The sequence below is a fragment of the Cryptotermes secundus genome, unplaced genomic scaffold, assembly GCF_002891405.2.
Source record: "Cryptotermes secundus unplaced genomic scaffold, Csec_1.0 scaffold661, whole genome shotgun sequence".
Taxonomy (NCBI): Eukaryota; Metazoa; Arthropoda; class Insecta; order Blattodea; family Kalotermitidae; genus Cryptotermes; species Cryptotermes secundus.
Genome location: NW_019745089.1, coordinates 898,608 through 915,958, shown reverse-complemented (window position 1 = coordinate 915,958; position 17,351 = coordinate 898,608). Strand labels below are relative to the sequence as shown.

The following is a 17,351-nucleotide window of genomic DNA, read 5'->3' as shown; positions in this document are numbered from 1 at the left end:
GACGAGACGACAGGTCCACAGTCTCTTCCAAAACAGTTCCTCCACTTAATGTGATCTTCTGTTTTTGGAAAGAGACTATCCAGGAAAAGTGATAATGTGGTAGTTTTTCCATTTGCTTTCCACATCGCAGTACAATAGCCTGGTCACGCCTGTTGCTATACGAACTTGAACCATCTCGAGCATCATTTGCTCTGTGCTTCAAGTCGCTGCTGATGACGCTGCTTCCGGCATCAGTATCTATAATGATAAGAATAAAATACATTTGTACAACACTCAAAAATGCTGGGTGTTTGGACTTTGTCCATCGTCCGATATTCGAGAAACTAGAGAACACAACGTTTCGGAGAGTGGATCTGTTTGCGTCCTCAAGTGAGGGGGGGGGGAGGAAGACACCTCAGTTTGGTCCCTTAGAAAGAACTAACCTCAGTCACTGGTCCACTGAGGCTAGCTCTTTCTAAAGGACGAAATCGAGTAGGTGTCTAGCCCTCACCTGAGGACGCAAACAGATTCAGTTTCCGAAAAGTCGACGTGTTTTCTAGTTTCTAGAATAGCGGACGATGGACAAAGTCCAAAAACCCAGTAATTCTGAATGTTATACACCTTTGTCAGAACCCTTTAAAATCTACATTTGTACAAGTTATTGTGATTAGTCAAATACGGTCTTTTTATAATTACTGAGAAAAATATTTTATCGGATACTGCACATATCATGTACTTGACGTCAGAAAATACTTTAGTGCCCGCGATGTAACATAAGCATTTGCTCTTCCTAGTGGAGTGAATCATGATTGGACCTTATAGTTACAAATTTATGTGCGGCATTCTTAAGTACCAGCCGACACAACAGTTCTGTAATAAACAAATCAATATTATAAAGGTTATCAACTCCTTCCAGTGTGATTGATAAATGTTTTTTCTCTCATTTTTAATCTTTCATCCTTGACGGGTTTCATCTGATAGACCATAAAAAAACATATTTTATACTACTTGGAATTTAGTTTTTAACGTATTTTTGAACGAAATTTATAATTAAAATTTGACAGTTATAATTGTAACGCAATGGGGCAAGTCCCGATGAGGTAATTAGATTTTTTTTTCAGTTGACCTAATCCTTCCAGCCGCACTAGGCCCTGGGGTTTACTCAGCCTCTAACAGAAATGAGTACCAAGAATCATTTAAATAATTTTTCTTGGGAGTAAAGCGCGGCCGGCGCGTAAAGCTGACAACCTTGCTGCCATCTTTTAGCCGATTGTCTAGATAATGTGGGACCCTCAACGTCTCACAACCCTATGGGCCTTCACGGTCTGTCACAGGGGATAGCTTTACTTTTACTTTTTTTTACGCCCCGTACCGAGTACATCGGCTCAGTCGATTGCTCCGCTAGCGTGATCGGTACCACGCTATCTATGGGCCTATACTGTGACCATGGAAAGTAGAACCATATTTTCCCCACCTACCTGGAGAGCCTGCGAGTCTCTCTCCTTCTCTTCACAAGAACATTGGTAGCGTTAATCATGCGATGATTATTATTAGTGACAAGTAGCTTTGGGCCGGCTGACATACGTCATGGGGTGTTGGAGGCTAATAATGTAATATAGACAGAAAAGAAGAAGCGGTGAGCTTCGTAATTCTTTCCATCCGCAGGGATTTTTTTTCTATGGTACGTGTGTAATGAAGGGGTGGATAAGGTGTGTCGGTTAAATTCCTATTTGATCCTAAATAATTATGTCGAGTGTTAAATTATTCAGCATGTGAAAATCAGGATGCCGGAATAGCGCAGTTGGTATTTTTGTTTAGTCTCTTGGGGTGGAGTGAGACTGAGTCCACTTGGTACGTAGGCCACTAATTGACCTCTTGTACCAGCCCCGGATAAGATAAGTGATGAGTGTGGTGAAGCAATCGATGGAATGAGAATTGGCAAGTGAAACGCAAGTACTCGGAGAAAACCTGCCCCAATGCCACTTTGTCCACCACAAATCCCATATGACCCTAACTGGGCTCGAACCCGGGCCTCCTCGGTGAGAAGCCGGAGACTAACGGCCTGAGCTATGGCATGGCCTAGCGCAGTCGGTATAGTGACTGGCTATAGGCTGAACGGCCGAGTGGTCGGAGTTCGAGTCCCGGTAGGGGTCAGGGTTTTCATCCTCTCCACGTCATCCGGACCGGCCCTGGGGCCCACGCAGCCTCCTACCGAGTGGGTACCGAGCGGTAAAGCGATCGGGGCATGAAGCATGAATCTATACATCCATTCCCCAATGCGTCTTCATGGTATAGTGTTTAATTAATTAAGCACAGGGACAACTTTCTTCTATCTTTCTATCTGTGCGTCTATGGCTTACAGCCCTCGTGGACCTTGGCCGCTTTTTCAGTTTGTAATCTGTACGCTGTAGGAGTCCTTGGACGAGGGATCAGCCCGTCGCAAGGCCGCTACTAACACACAGAACAACATAGACACAGAATAAACGTACCCAGACATGCATGCTTTGAATGGTATTCGAACCCACGACCTCAGTTTTCGAGCGGGCGAAGACGATTCGTGCTATAAAACGCGCGGCCACTGTGATCGGCACATTTTTTTTCTACCCGTGAAAATTAAGTAAAGCTGTATAAGTTGGTACTATGAATAGGGCAGGGACCGCAATCTAGGAAGTATGTATGGGGTTTATATTAAATACTGCAGTCCTTAAAAGGAGTGTGTTTCTTTTGTACGCAGTTTGTGACATATCACGCGGTACAATGACAATGGAACAAACAAAGCAAAAGTCCTTTGTCAGAGCGAGTATCGAATAACCCCCCCCCCACACACGCACACACACAAAATAACAATCCCACTATTGTGTGTTTAAATTTTTAACTTTTTTAATTTTCTTCTGTAAATTCCCGTACTCTGTTTATTGGGAAGTGAAGAGGTGTACATCCCATGCATACCAGAGCGCTGGGAAGAGCGCAACGGTTCCAGCAGATATCGGATTCCATTGACGGACCGTTTTTGTTGCAAGATAACGGTGTTGCCTTTGCTGTTTCAAAATGACCGATTCAGCCATTGAGAATCGAGTTTGTGTAGCTTTGGGATTTTAGTTTATAATATGCAAGCAAAAATACGCAAGGGGAGGAATTCTAGCTACGAAACCGAAGTGGAGAGATTAGTACGCTCTCTAAATGGGGAAACAAGAAATGCCTTTAAAGCGATTTTTTAACCAGTAGAGGATTTTTGGGTAGAGTCTATTATTTTGAATCATGTATGCACAAGCCGTCGTGCAGTTCTGTGTTTATTTTTTTTAAGCTACCAGAAATTTCAGCTTCAACTGCAGATTTTGAAGGGGGGATAGATAGAATGGATCCAGTCGAGTGAAATCTCCTGTTGGAAGTTTACAAAGCAGGGATAATAATAAAAATTGCTGTCGTGGTGCATTTTTAATTCCCTTTTGCAAACTTTCAGTTTTATCTTGTAATTCTGGGCCTCTGTTAATTGAACCGGGGCACGTGGCGCAGCTGACAACTTTCCTAAATGTCTTCCCAGAAGTAAAACAGGAATAAGGATCTTAATTAAATTTCCTTCCAGTAATCGGCAACATTGGCCGGTCACGGTAGCCGAGCGGTCTAAGGCATGCACTGTCTTTGGTCGCTAGGAAGCCGGTATCGTTGGTTCGAATCCCTCTCAGGGCATAGAGGTTTAGTGTTTGTGTGTTTTTCTGTGTTAGTGTACAGGTAGAGGCTTTGCGACGAGCTGATCACCGCCCAAGGAGTCCTACCGACTATCTGAGATCTAGTAAATCAAAGTGAATCGGAGAGTTTCATTGAGGTAGGCCAAGGCCCAAATTGGGGCTGTAGCGCGAAAGAAAAAAAATCAGCAACATTACGTACGAAGTCTGTCTATAACGGCGTATTCTTCAAGATGTCCTTTCTTTAAGTTACCACTTCAAGGTTATAGTTAATACTTTGTACGTGTTATTAGGTCCATTAAAATGTATATTGTAGGTGCCGGATTTTGACTCCCTGATCCTAAATTCCAGGAACCCACTTAAATTGCCATTCCTGTAGTGTATAACTCATCTCTGTATCTATGGCTCTACAGACCTTTGTTGGGTCTTGGTAGCTTCTCAGTTTATTATTCTTATACACAGTCAGTAGAACTCACTGTACGGGGGATCAGCCTGTCGCAAGGCCTCTACATATGCACAGAAGAACAAGAACACAGAATAAACGCATAGAGACATCCATGCCTGGAGTGGGATTCGAACCTATGAACCAAATGTTCGAGCGGGCCAAGACTGTTCATGTCTCTTTTTTTATTGCTAGTGGGGTGGGACTAAGTCCCTTGTACTGCGGCCAATTCTGGCCTATTATACCAGCCCCAGATGATAGGTGAGGGTGATTGTGGAGTAATTGGTGGAATGTAGATTGGCAGGGGAAACCGAAGTACTCGGAGAAAACCCGCCCCAGCGTCACTTTGTCCACCACAAATCCCACTTGACCAGACCCGGGATCCAACCCGGGCCGCCACGGTGGGAAGACAGCGACTAACCGCTTGAGCTATGGCGTGGCCCTTCTGTTCACCACAAATCGCTCAGTGTAAAAGGTCCATGTAAACGCAACGGTGCACATGGTTGCGCGACCACGGTGGCCCAGTGTGCAAAGGGCCTTAGATCGACAGAACTTTTATCGGTGAGAGACTGGTCAGCAGTTGCTAGAATTAGGTTGCACTAGGAGAGTGCTTACGTAGACCAACTACACGCCAGCTAAGCAGTTGCTTGGGGGACACGTACGATAGAAGAGGGGCGAATGCTAGTGACGCGCTCATAGCAACATGCAGCCGAGACTGCGAGGAGCATGCGGAGATGGCGGACCTCATAAGGTAAATGAAACTCAATAAATTAATTAAAGTCGTTTCTTTTCTTCGGTCCTGATGTGCAAATAGAATTACCACTGCTGTAGTGCCATGTGTAGGGGGGGAGGGGGCAGGAGAGAGATTGCAGACACGTCGAAGGGTTGTTGTGTGGGTTTTACACCAAATGGTGTATATGTTGTATCATCATTACGTTATATGCCAGTGAGTCACATTTGCTGTTCTAATAAAGCTTCCCCAGCGCATTCTTAAGAGTCAGTTGGTAATTATTTGTGACGTTTTACAGCCACCCTTTCAGCCTACTGTAATAGACCAACAGCACGGATATTTCGCTGCCGTTAATGTATACAAAGCAGACAATGTCGCATAACCTTATATGATGATGTCAGGTACAGCTAGTGCGTGTGTTTATTTTCATTATACCAGGAACAGTTGGTTCTTTGAAAGATAAAATGGCCGAGCGGGTTGGTATAGTGGTAACGTTCCAGACTCTTTTCGGGTGGTACTTGGTTAAGGTCTCGGTTGGACCACTGGCTAACCTGACAAAAGATTTTTTTCCTAATTTCCCTCCCTCTCTCAGGTATAATATCACAACTTGGGGATGACTGTAGACGGGGTTTGGATTGGTGAATAGATTTATTGGCCACTTTCAGGTCGTAACCACAAATAACTATAACACTATTGCTGATATCCACACTACAAATCACTCCACGCTACGTCTTTTCAGTGTGCTTTCACTGGTCGTTGCTTCGTAACAGCTGTGAACAATGCCTGTTTCTCCGCAATATTTACACCAGACGTTTCCTGGTAACGAATATTGTCAATGGGAGTTCTTCAGCTTCCGTTGTAACGCCGTTGCCCGCTGGTTAACACTCCACATCTGAACTCTCAACTGCACTGTGGCGCCAGTTGCCTTCAAGAGAACTCCTCGGCACGGACCACGCAGAATACAGCCCCTATATTGCTATAGAGGCGTGTTTACCGCGCCCTGCATAGCAACGGTAGCGGCGAGGACCATGTAGAAAACACCATTCTATTGCTGCGGGCGTTAGGTAGCATCGGACGTTGTTTACAGGGTCATTGCTTAAAACGGGTTATACGTCACAATACTGAGATATAACTTTAATTAGGCCACGGCCGCTTCCTTTCATACATTTTTCAGCTCATCATTCGTTTGTTGTCCTTCCATTCGACGCTATGTGGTCTAGCTACTGGCAGTGTCGTGAAGTAGCCAAGAAGAAAAGCGAAAGATGAAATGCATATTTTCGCTTTAAATTTGTGTGGATTTCGAAAAAAAAGGTCCATCTCCCATTCTTGTGATAAGAGGTGAGCACGCTGCAACATTTGAAACTTAATTCAGTTGTCCCTGAAACTGGTGCCTAATTGCGCTCCTGTAATACTGTGTGGGCGTCAAGTGTTCTTGAAGATATTGCCACTTGTCCGGGGTTCCGTGACAAATAATTAATAATTAATAATAATAATTAATTATTAATGGAGAATTACTCGTTTACACTCACAATTAAAATCACTATCAAATAACACCTTTCAGACGAATTGACCTGATTAGTCCGTCGTCTCTTCGCGTTTCCTCTGCAACGGGTACACTTTTGCGCCGCTCTTCTCAGTGAAGTGCCTTTGCTTTTGGTTCTTCCCGTATCTCTCGTCGGATCTGAACTAAACTGCTCTCGAAGTCGAAGTCGAAGTCACATTGCGACTGACGGTCAGTCAGTCAGTAAGTCTTGGTGTCGAGCCCCACCTGGGGCTCATGACCGGATATTTATTACTGTTCGACATTTACGGTCTTGCTTTTATGTGGCGCCCTCTCTGACGAGAGGACGGGTCTGTCTTCTATATATGCTGCTGGCCCTTGCCAGCGCAGTCTTTCTCGGGTTCGAGTCCCTTGAGACTCGCGACCATATTTTACTGTCTCAGATTTGAGACTTCCCTTTTCGTCGCCTCCTACGACTTGAAGGGTCACGGTGGAGGTATTCGACCCCGCCTCCACACGGGGCTCTCTTATCTTCTACCCTCTTAAATAGCTCTTCGCGTACCGCTGAGAGAACAGCTTGTCGAAGGGTTCTCTTTCGCACGTTGGCTAGAATATTTGTTAGCTGGTATATTCGCTGCCGTGGGAACTCAAGAATCTAGTCTCTGTTGTCTAGGTGTTTGTCTTTCCATGTATTTGTTGCCGCTTATATATGCGTTCCCATTGCAGCCGTTGCGCAGCAATGGACGTCATATAGTCCGGCTTTTAGGAAGCACGCCACAATATATTCCGCTTAACAGTGTAATTGTAGAGTAAGTAAAGTAAAGTTAAGTAAAGTAAAGCAAAGCTATCCCTGTAACAGGCCGTGAAGGCCCATAGGGTTGTGAGACTTTGGGGGTCCCACACTGTCTAGACAATCGGCTCAAAGATGGCGGTAAGGTTTTGTCAGCCTTACGCGCCGGCCGCGCTTTATTTGAGTGATTTTCGTATTCATGTTTGAATTTCGGTGGGTACTCATGTTCCAAATTAGGTCACTAACACATCTCTGTCGTTGGTCACGATGTATGATATGTCTTCATTAAAACACTTCTTGTTCAAATATTCCGGGTGTCTGATGTTATTCGTCCTTTCAACGTTATCTGACTAGTTTTGTTTCTTCTGCTGTAACTTACCTTCGACTGGGCCCATATAAAGTTCTTCGGCTGGATTATGCTGTGTAGTTATACAATCATCAGTCAGTCAGGGGACCCTGGCTTTTCAGATAGGTCCACTCTGGTGTTGCTATTGCTGTAAGCTGCCACTGCAACAGTTGTGCGTCACTGGTAGGTAGTCTGCATGTGTGGTCTGTAAACGTAAGGTCCCTTCGGCCTCGTGTAGGAGTAGTACATGTGGATGTCATAATATCCTAGTACCTCTATGATCGGGTTGTCGTGTTGGCTGATGCGTTTATATAGCTTTGAGGATAAAGACAAAAAAGTAAAGCTATCCATCTAACAGGCCGTGGAGGACCATAGGGTTGTAAGACGTCGAGGCTCCCACATTTTGTTTTGATAGTCTGCTCACAGATGACTGTGATATTGTCAGTCTTACGCGCCGGCAGGCCGCCCTTTACCCCCAGTAAGATTTCTGGTACTCATTTCTCTTAGAGGCTGAGTCGACCTCAGGATTAGGTAAATNTACCTCCAGTAAGATTCCTGGTACTCATTTCTCTTAGAGGCTGAGTGGACCTCAGGGCCATAATGCGACTGGAAGGATTAGGTAAACTGAACAATATTCACGTCGTCGGGACTTGAGCCTGCGACATTCCGGCTTGTAACAGAGTGCCTTAACCACCTACGCTACGAGGATGCTCTTTTAATCTCTTCATTTTAGGATGTGATTCCTAGCGCTATGTGGATTGATATGTTTGAGGCACTCCTCTCCCCGTCATAGATGCTCTGGTTAATTTTGTTCTGAATGACTTGCAACCTCTTCATATTGCTTGTGGCCTCACAGCTCAATGCGGGAACTCCATACAGTAGAATGGGACATTAGTGATTTGTATAAATAATTTCCTGTTATGAGCTGGACATTTAAAGATGGAGTAGAGCGACACAAAACATTTCATTGCTTTATTTTCCATAGCTTTAACGTGAACTTTCCATGTCCAGCTCCTTTCGAGGTATATGCCCAAGTATTTCGCTTCTGCCGTTCTTGTTCGAATGGTTTTAGCCTATTTATGGCCACTTGCCTCCTTTTCATGAATATTATTGCAGTAATTATTATTTCCCATGTGTATAGCCATGATTTAAGAGCAGATTTGTATATACCTCTGCAGTTTGTTAACTGCGTAATTGATGTTTGTATTGGATGTGTATGCTGCTGTGTTGTCTGCGACTTGTCTATTCCCGATCTTCTAGTAGCTCTATGTGCTACATATACTACGTATACTATATAGTAAGGGAGCCAGGACGGCGCCCTGGGGGCACGCCTGCACTTATTGGTTTCCAGCCGGAAAATATTCCTTTCATTTTGGCTCTAAACTTGCGATCAGTAAGATATTATGCTAGAAGAAGAAGAAGAAGAAGAAGAAGAAGAAGAAGAAGAAGACTGGAGTCCGGTATTCCAGCTGCGTGTAGCTTGTATATGAGCTCTGTTGTCCAGACCGTTGCCCTATGCTTTGTACACGTCACGGAATATGGCTGCAGTACATGCATGCCCATTGAGCTTGTCAGTAACATATTCTGTGAAGTGCAGTACTTGTAGTGCCGTATATCAACCCGGTATGAAGGTAAACTGTACTCAGGAATGTGGCAAGGTAGTGCTGGAGTTAAAAGAGTGTTTTTCTCTTCCCCCATTACGCTGCCCATTGTATCTATAAGTTGACTGCCCTCCTGTGCTGTGGAAAGGCGACATTTTTGTTGGGTTTTAGTTTGGATATTATGTTTGCTTTCTGCCTTAAAGTCAAAGTCAATTTACGGGCAGTCAGTCTGTCTGTCTTGGTGTCCAGCCCCTTCTGGGGCTCATCACCGGATGTTAGTTTCTGTTTGACTGTTACTGTCCTATTCACTTTGGGCACCCTCTCTGACGAGAGGACGGTGAGTTCTACTCAAACTATCTTCATTTCTTTTATGATCTGTGGAGCATACTACCCAGTCAGGGTCATTAGGGACTGTAGGTAGGAAGGTGTTGTAAAACGGCCCGTAGCAGAGCCACGAAATGCAGAAAAAACCATCAACAGGTGGTGTTTCCAAGCTTTCGCCCTTCCAAGTTTTCCCCATTTTATCTGTTGAACTAAACCCCTGTACGAGTATATACATAAACAGTTCTCAGTTTAATTCATTTCGATCCTGAAGATGGAAGTATCATGTACCTTCGAAACATCGTAAGAAGAGCAAAGTGAAGAACAGTATGAGCAATCCTCAGCAATAAACTGCATTCCTTCTGTGCGATTTACGTCTTCCTTCTCTGTTGACACAAACCCAGAAATATACCGCATTTGTAGCCTAGTTTCCTTATTTTGAAAAAATAAAAGGAGGCTTATGTGGTTACCTTGATGTCTGTCTATGTATTAATTTCTGTATATCTGTCTGTCTCTCTGTGTATCTTCCTGTTTCTGCCCATCTGTCTGTATATCCCCATAATTTTTAGGATTATAGGGCTTAGAAGATTACTTTGCCGTCTGTCTGACTGTGTCCCCTCTTAATTTTTATTTGGAGGCTTATGAGATCGCCTTTTTGTCTCTGTGTCCTTAATTTGTTTATTTATGTGCTTTATATGTCTTATGAAAGAAAAACAGGCGCTAAAATTAATTCTGCAACCAGTTTTCAAATTAAGTACAAACAGAAACTTGCGGTGTCTCGGGTTCTGTGGAATTTCATTTTCAAAAGCGACGTGTGTGATCAAATTTGTAATGTTTCAGGAGAGTGTCGGGCTGCGTTGGGTATGGAAGAAGGACGAATTCCGGACACCGCCATCACAGCAAGTTCGTCGTACGAGGCCAAGTCCGTGGGCCCTCAGAATGCTCGGTGAGTACTCACATGCAGTGCAGGATGCGTCCTGCGGGAGAGAGGTCTGTTTTGCATTGGTTGACTCCTGTCCACTCTACTGCCGATTCGCTAAGCTCTTTCGAAGCCTCTGTGAATGGAGACTCCGATGACTGAGGGCGGCCGCAAACCAAATGCGTCAAGACAAGCATAAAGACATGAGACAAAAGACGCATCATTCGTGATTCGTCAGCATGAAGCTGACGTCAGCATCATGACTCAGACCGGTGTGCGGCCTACCTAATAGTTGAGGGCAGCTTACCCTATTTCCTACTACAACGATATATTCGACAAAGAATTGAAATAAAACCGACAGTGATGTATTTTGTTTAGCCTAGAAGCTGATTGTATTAGAGTGTGTCTGGTTCTGGCGACCGTATATAGTATTTATTAAATGAGATACTTATTAACTAGATTATATTAAAATGGATCTTAGAGAGATAGGATGGGGTGATATGGACCAGTTGATGGCCCTTGTGAACGCGGTAATGAGCTTTCTGGTTCCATAAAATGTTGGGAAATTCTTGAATAGCTGCACAACTGGGGTCTTCTCAAGAAGAGCTCGTTAATTACGTAGTTAGTTTAGACACTTACTGACGAAACCTTTCACATATTATATATAATATATACTGTAGGATATATATATATAACCAGACCCATATAAAGGGATGCAGGGACTCGGAACCAAAAATGACTGTGCTGGCGAGGCCAACCGCAGCTTACCTGGCAGACCTATTATTTCTTCCCAGAGCTTCTTGTGTTAAAACTATATTACTGAGATCATTTTAGGCTTCAAAGTGTTAAAATTAAATCTGTTTTGACACGTTAATTTTCAAGTTGACACTCTAGAGTAGGCCTAATCGCGTGCAATTTTCGGTCTACACTTAAGCATAATCCGTTTTATAGTCATGAGCGATAGGTCTGTTTTATATCTACGTAGGCCTAACCCTTTGTTCTGTACGGAAAAAGAAGCCGTATGATTCTATTGCCATCCTTCCATATAAAGAACCTTTCTTTCTCCATTCACTGAATCCATACTTAGCCGTATTCCTATACCTTGTCTTCATTTATAATTTTGTTTAAAGTGACACATCCCTTGACACTTCTTACGGTCGTCCTGACCCCTCATTATTTTTAATTTAACTCGGGTTTCATTTCCACATTAAAATATGATACCTGTCGTTAGTTCCTGAAGTTTCATGTCGGCGTTACCTTACCTTCGTTTTAATTGTACACGCCAACCCCCCCCCACCACATTTTGCTGAAAATCCAGAGATCACGTGTCCTGCTATGAAACTATATCATCCAATTTAACTTTAAATTAAAAATGTAACAAAAATATCACATTTTAATTATCTCTGTGTAAAAGAAAACGCTTAATAAAATGTCCTGTGCTTCACGGTTCCCTTTCGTTCTTCTGTTCCATGTGTATTGAACGCTTAACTCACGTTTAGGGTAGCAAAGATATTAATGGCACTAGCGTCACATATCCTCTGTATTTCCATTCCATTAGGAGGCCGGCCCTCCTTATATTGATAATGCCAACATTTCTAACCCCTCTATGTTTCAACTTCCAGTTTTCATTTTATTTTGCCCTCAAGAATTGTACAGCTTTTAGCATGACTGTATCATGAGTTCCCATTTCTTTGATTAGGCTTTCTATGAAATTGCTTGTCGTTTTTGTTCATGTTAAAGCCATCCATTCTTGTTCTATTACTCACGATTGCCATATGCCTCAAGTAAAGACTCCCATTTCAAAGAACAAAGTTTGTTCGTTTATATCTCATAACTTGCCTTTATTGATTTATTATTATGCTTATGATTACGGTCGGTATATAAAGGCGTTCCATTTCAGTGTATTGAGGTATCTCTGATTAAAACGACACAGCTGTAATCACATTTTTTATTTCGTTTTTTAAAGTGTTTTTTGAGAGCCAAGAAGATTACAGATCTGTAGTATAAATATATCCAAATGAAAGATGTGCCTTGCTTTGTGGACGACCACACACGGCAGGCGGTAGCATAGTTTGTGGAAGCATTATGCTACAAGCTGGATGGTCGCGGATTCGAGTCCCGATGGGGTGAATTTGTTTTCAGTTTATCTAATCCTTCCAGCCGCACTATGGCCCTGGGGTCGACTCAGCATCTAACAGAAATAATTACCAGGAATCTTCCTGGTGGTAAAGGGCGATTTTCTGGACAAAATTGGGGAGCCTCGACGTCTCAAAACCCTATGGGCTTCCACGGTCTGTTACAGGGATAGATTTAATTTTTTTTTACCTTTATACACAAAATCCATCATTATCTTAGGTATGGTGCTCTAGAATCAGTTTTCTATAGATGGAGGCAGACGTGAGCCACCTACGGGGTACTGTCAAATGTAACTGAGGATCATGTACCTAATTTATTTGCGAATTTAGTGTCATAGACCATACCACAAAATAAATTGTTTAGGTAAGACCTGAGGTTTTCACGGCGGTGACTATGTAGAATGCCGTCTTCTAGGATGTGGCGCCGTAACGTCGGTTTACCCTAGATGTACACGGCGCCACATCCCAGAAGACGGCATTCTAAGTTGTCTAGGTTTACTTTACAGAACGAACTCAAGCCTTTCAATGAAACTTATGCGTATTTGAAAAGTAGTCATTCTGAAATATGATATAAGATTTAAAAGACATCCAGCAGATTCTTAATACTGCTTTTTGAATAGAAAATAAATCCTTTCGCGTTGGTTGTACATTTCGATTTGATATTTCCATAATGGAGATTATGAAACCACAGTCAAACTAATACGATGCGGTAGCATTTCTCTAAATAGTACATCTCTGAATAGTGTAGCGGCTCTGTGAAGATGCACACATGCATCCACTCTGTTTCACATGTCTTACATAATTAAGATGCATGCCAAAAACGGTAGAAATTCCGTCACATAAACTGTGTTTAGTCTCTTGTTTGAACTTGTGCTCCTATGTAATTTAATTCAAATTAAATTAAAATTGTTTATTCATTTATATAGTGATTTAAAGCATGTAAATTTTACCTTCAACTTGAAGACACGGTTTGTTTTTCAGCTATAGAGCGCCTTTTGTACGTCGAAATGCAGTAGGTAGGTAACAAGTCACAAAAACTGTTTTATACTGCTTGTTTGAATGCTTTGTAACGTGTAGTCTGAGTAATTTATTAGATTAGATTTGTCTGGTGTAATATCATAATACACATCTTTGATCATATACGTTTCCAAGTACCGCTGCCCCTGTAGTGTATGGGGTTGAGGATTATTCTGTAAGGCTACTGCTGCTTGGAGAAGCTCCCTTTGATGTTGTTAACCAAAGTTTTCCTCTCAGGGTGGATTCCGGATACATACTGTTTCGAGCCTGGGGCTAGTAGAATATATTTCCAAAACACGAATTCCCCCCCCCCCCAATACTTCCTTTACGTACGCATTCGTCCATTACCTAACCAATATCCTTGTTCACATGCAGCAATCGGCCAATTCATTTTGTCTTCTTCTGCCGGCATTTTGGAGTTTTGTGAATTTCGGCTTTCACTCCTGCCCGTAAAGAGCTGATATCTGGACAGTAATACATGGTTCTGATTTATTAGAGCTGGCAGTAAAAAAAAAAGCCACAAGCCCAATACGCCTCCGCCTCGTACACTGCTTACATTAAAAACATCTCTTCTAACAGACATAGGCTAGTGGAGCCATCTAGGAGAACTTTTAAAACTATCTGTAAAACACATACATAATTTCTTTATGAATTTAAAGTATCGTTATGTGAAATAAGGTGCATTTATGAAATTCATTAGGTTTATTATACATGAACACATGTTCATTTGCATTTCACAGAGTTTGTAAATAGATGTTCTACTGAAGCACGCTCGAGAGCCGAGCGATGGTACATTTTGGAAACAAACATCCTAATACATATTCTTGTTCTTTGTGTTTCTTTTCAGGGCTTCTGGATGATGTTTTATTTAAAATTACTTCCCATCTTTTTCTTTCCTGAAACAGTACTCATACTTCTTGTGTGTGAATATACGTGTTCATCTGTTTTCATTCTTTGGCGCCATTATTTATACTTGGGTTATTCTTCCATATATCCGGGGTGGTGCTGAATCGAGGCATCTTTAATGCAATACTGATGTAACCGCCATTTTGACCCTAGCACGGGAAGCTAATTGTACAAATGACACTGGATAGCCAGAAGAGAATTTCCTATTAATTCTGCTGATTTTTCATTCAGCTTGGTGGAACACACACACACACACACACACATATATAGACATAAATACACTTTGCAGTTATATAAATCTATATTGAAAGGAACTTGAAGAATTCATAAATCAAAAGTAATTTCAACACAGTATTGAGGAGAAGAGTAAAATTCATAAAGTTATTAGGTTATTTTATAATGTTTTACCCGTTTCAGTTACAGAATTGGCTAATATATACAGGGATGATTATGACCTGGGAACCCAAAGAGATGAATGAGCAAGAGATGAGGCCTTCTATTTAGATACATTCTCAGAAATCACTTTAAGTAATACAAACAAATAAACTCCGTGGCCTGTAGTCCGCAAGCGATCTATACCGACCGAGTGATCTCGGCGAAGTTAGTGCCAAATTTTGCTGATAGAGGGTATCACGTGATCAGCGCAGTTAATCTCGGCTTACAAACGAAAAAATCCTAAAAAATTATCATGATAATGTTCATTCGTCTTCAGGGTCGATGAGAAAGCCAAGTTAGAAACCAGCAGCAATCTGCAACAATATGTATTTCTTCGGTAATATATATTTCACCCCCGAAGATTGAGTCGGAATGTTCCTCTAGAACACTGGGATATCTTCATTCTGCACGGCATCACAACCCATAATACCGCGGCATTCACAGTTAACAGTTGTTACGTATAGAATAAAGCAAGTTTCTGAATGGTAAAAATGGAAATAGAATTAAGGCCAGGTCGTTATTTACCCCTTTATTCCGCGGGGTTGCATTTACAGTGCTGCTACGTGTTTATATGATTAAATTCAGGGTAACCATGACCAGCAGTCTTACTGCGTCATCAATAATATGACTCGAATTCCGATGGACTTAGCCGAGCTCACATTCCGTGCAGCCGTCCAATGAGCGATCCTCAGTATTCAGAGAACGTACATCCACTGGAATTCACATACGCCACACAGATGTACGTATTACCGTTCTGTAGTAATATTACGCTGGTGGTGATTGTGAGTCTAATGGTGTCTGTCAATAAGTACGAGTATTCCATCACCTCAAGGCCACGCCATAGCTCAAGCGGTTAGTGACTGGCTTCCCACCGCGGCGGCCCGAGTTCGATCCCGGGTCTGGTCAAGTGGGATTTGTAGTAGACAAAGTGGTGCTGAGGCAGGTTTTCTCCGAGTACTTCAGTTTCCCCTGCCAATCTTCATTCCACCAATTGCACCACAATCACCCTCACCTATCATCTGGGGCTGGTACAATAGGTCAGAAGTGGGCGCAGTACAAGGGACTTAGTCCCAATCCACTAGAAATTAAAGAAATAAAGAAATTCCATCACCTCTCCAGCATCTACCTCAAGATTCGTTCCTTTCCCTGCTAAACATTCCTTGATCCCTCCACGGCAGTTTCGGGCATCGAATGAATATTCTTTCTTCGGGTATATAATTCATAATCTATACAGGTAGAAATGTAGCAAGTTGCAACTGTCATTAGAGGCAGTCTTACTACAGGGAGTGGGGACTCTGCTTTGTGCAAGTATCAAGGTCTCATTCGCCCGGTGGGTAACTCCTAGAAAGGGTCCCTTCCAAGGGTTACTTGGTGCAAGTAGACGGGACTCATTAGTTACGGTATGCATCCTGTCTAAGGGAAGGAAGCTATCCCAGTAACAGGCCGTGGAGGACCATAAGGCTGTGAGACGACGAGGCTCCCATATTTTCTAGAATTCTTCTCACAGATGGCGGTGAGATTGTCAGCCTTACGAGCCGCCCAACCGCCCTTTATCCCCAGCATGATTCCTGGTACTCATTTCTGTTAGAAGCTGAGTCGGCCCCAGGGCCACAGTACGGCATGCAGCACAGAGCCTCAACCGGTTACTCTGTCACATGCTGCTAAGGGAAGGAACCCTGGTCCTCCAAGACGGGGAACTGTGCAGCAGGCTTGTAGCCAGCTCAAGTAAAGAAAGAGTTACTCATAATCATCAATGATGCTTCATGTTTGAGAACGGAACGGGCTCAGCCATTGCAGATAATGATGATGACGTTTAGCTAGGCTACACTGTGAGGTTCCATTCTTCCCATATGGTCTGTTCAGGTGTATCTGTTATACGTACTTTTCTTACTTAAATTGTATACACGTAATTCCTTTATATTCTCCCTATTCTTAATTTCCGGTTAATGTGTTTATATTGAATATAACGTCCTTGCGGTGTAAGAGTTGTGAATTTATCAGAATAGATCCTGTATAACTTAATGATGGGTTGATGACTGTGGAGCAGTTACTGGAATGGGAACTGGTAAGGGAAACTGATGCTCTAGGAGAATATCTGCCCCAGTGTCATTTTGTCCACCATAAGCCCTACGTGACCTTACCTGGTCTCGAATCCGGGCTACCGCGATCTAGAAGGTGGTGTCCTTTGTGTGTAACTAGCGAAGTATCAAATCAGAAATGAAGCCTTGAGCTTAGAGACCTAGGATGTAATGGTGTGCTGCTTGGTCAGGGCTGTAGTACAGTTCAGGAGGTCGGAGGTAAATGAGTACAGAGCAATGCCAGAATTGTGATACTTTTGTTGCTTATTTCACGACGCTGCCAGTGTCCAGATTACATTGCTTCGGATGGTATGGTGATTGATGAAGGAGAAATAGATGACTGTTTCGGCGTTTGCATGGAGGAAATGTAGAAAACCATGGGAAAAAATTGGTGAGGATAGCCGGTGTCTCGGCCCAGTTTCGACGCGAGCACCTCTTGAATACAGACCTAGACATTTACCGCTACGT

The 17,351-nt window shown here is 42.8% G+C and overlaps 1 protein-coding gene across 1 annotated transcript in view; it reads left to right on the top strand.

Annotated features, from left to right (window-relative positions):
* The window catches only part of LOC111874945 (epithelial discoidin domain-containing receptor 1), a gene marked incomplete at its 5' end in the record, with an annotated part of 554,089 nt that overhangs the window by 124,414 nt on the left and 412,324 nt on the right, over window positions 1-17,351 (top strand). The window contains 1 exon segment of the mRNA XM_023870830.2: window positions 10,234-10,339. Within this exon segment, the coding sequence (XP_023726598.1) occupies window positions 10,234-10,339 (106 nt within the window).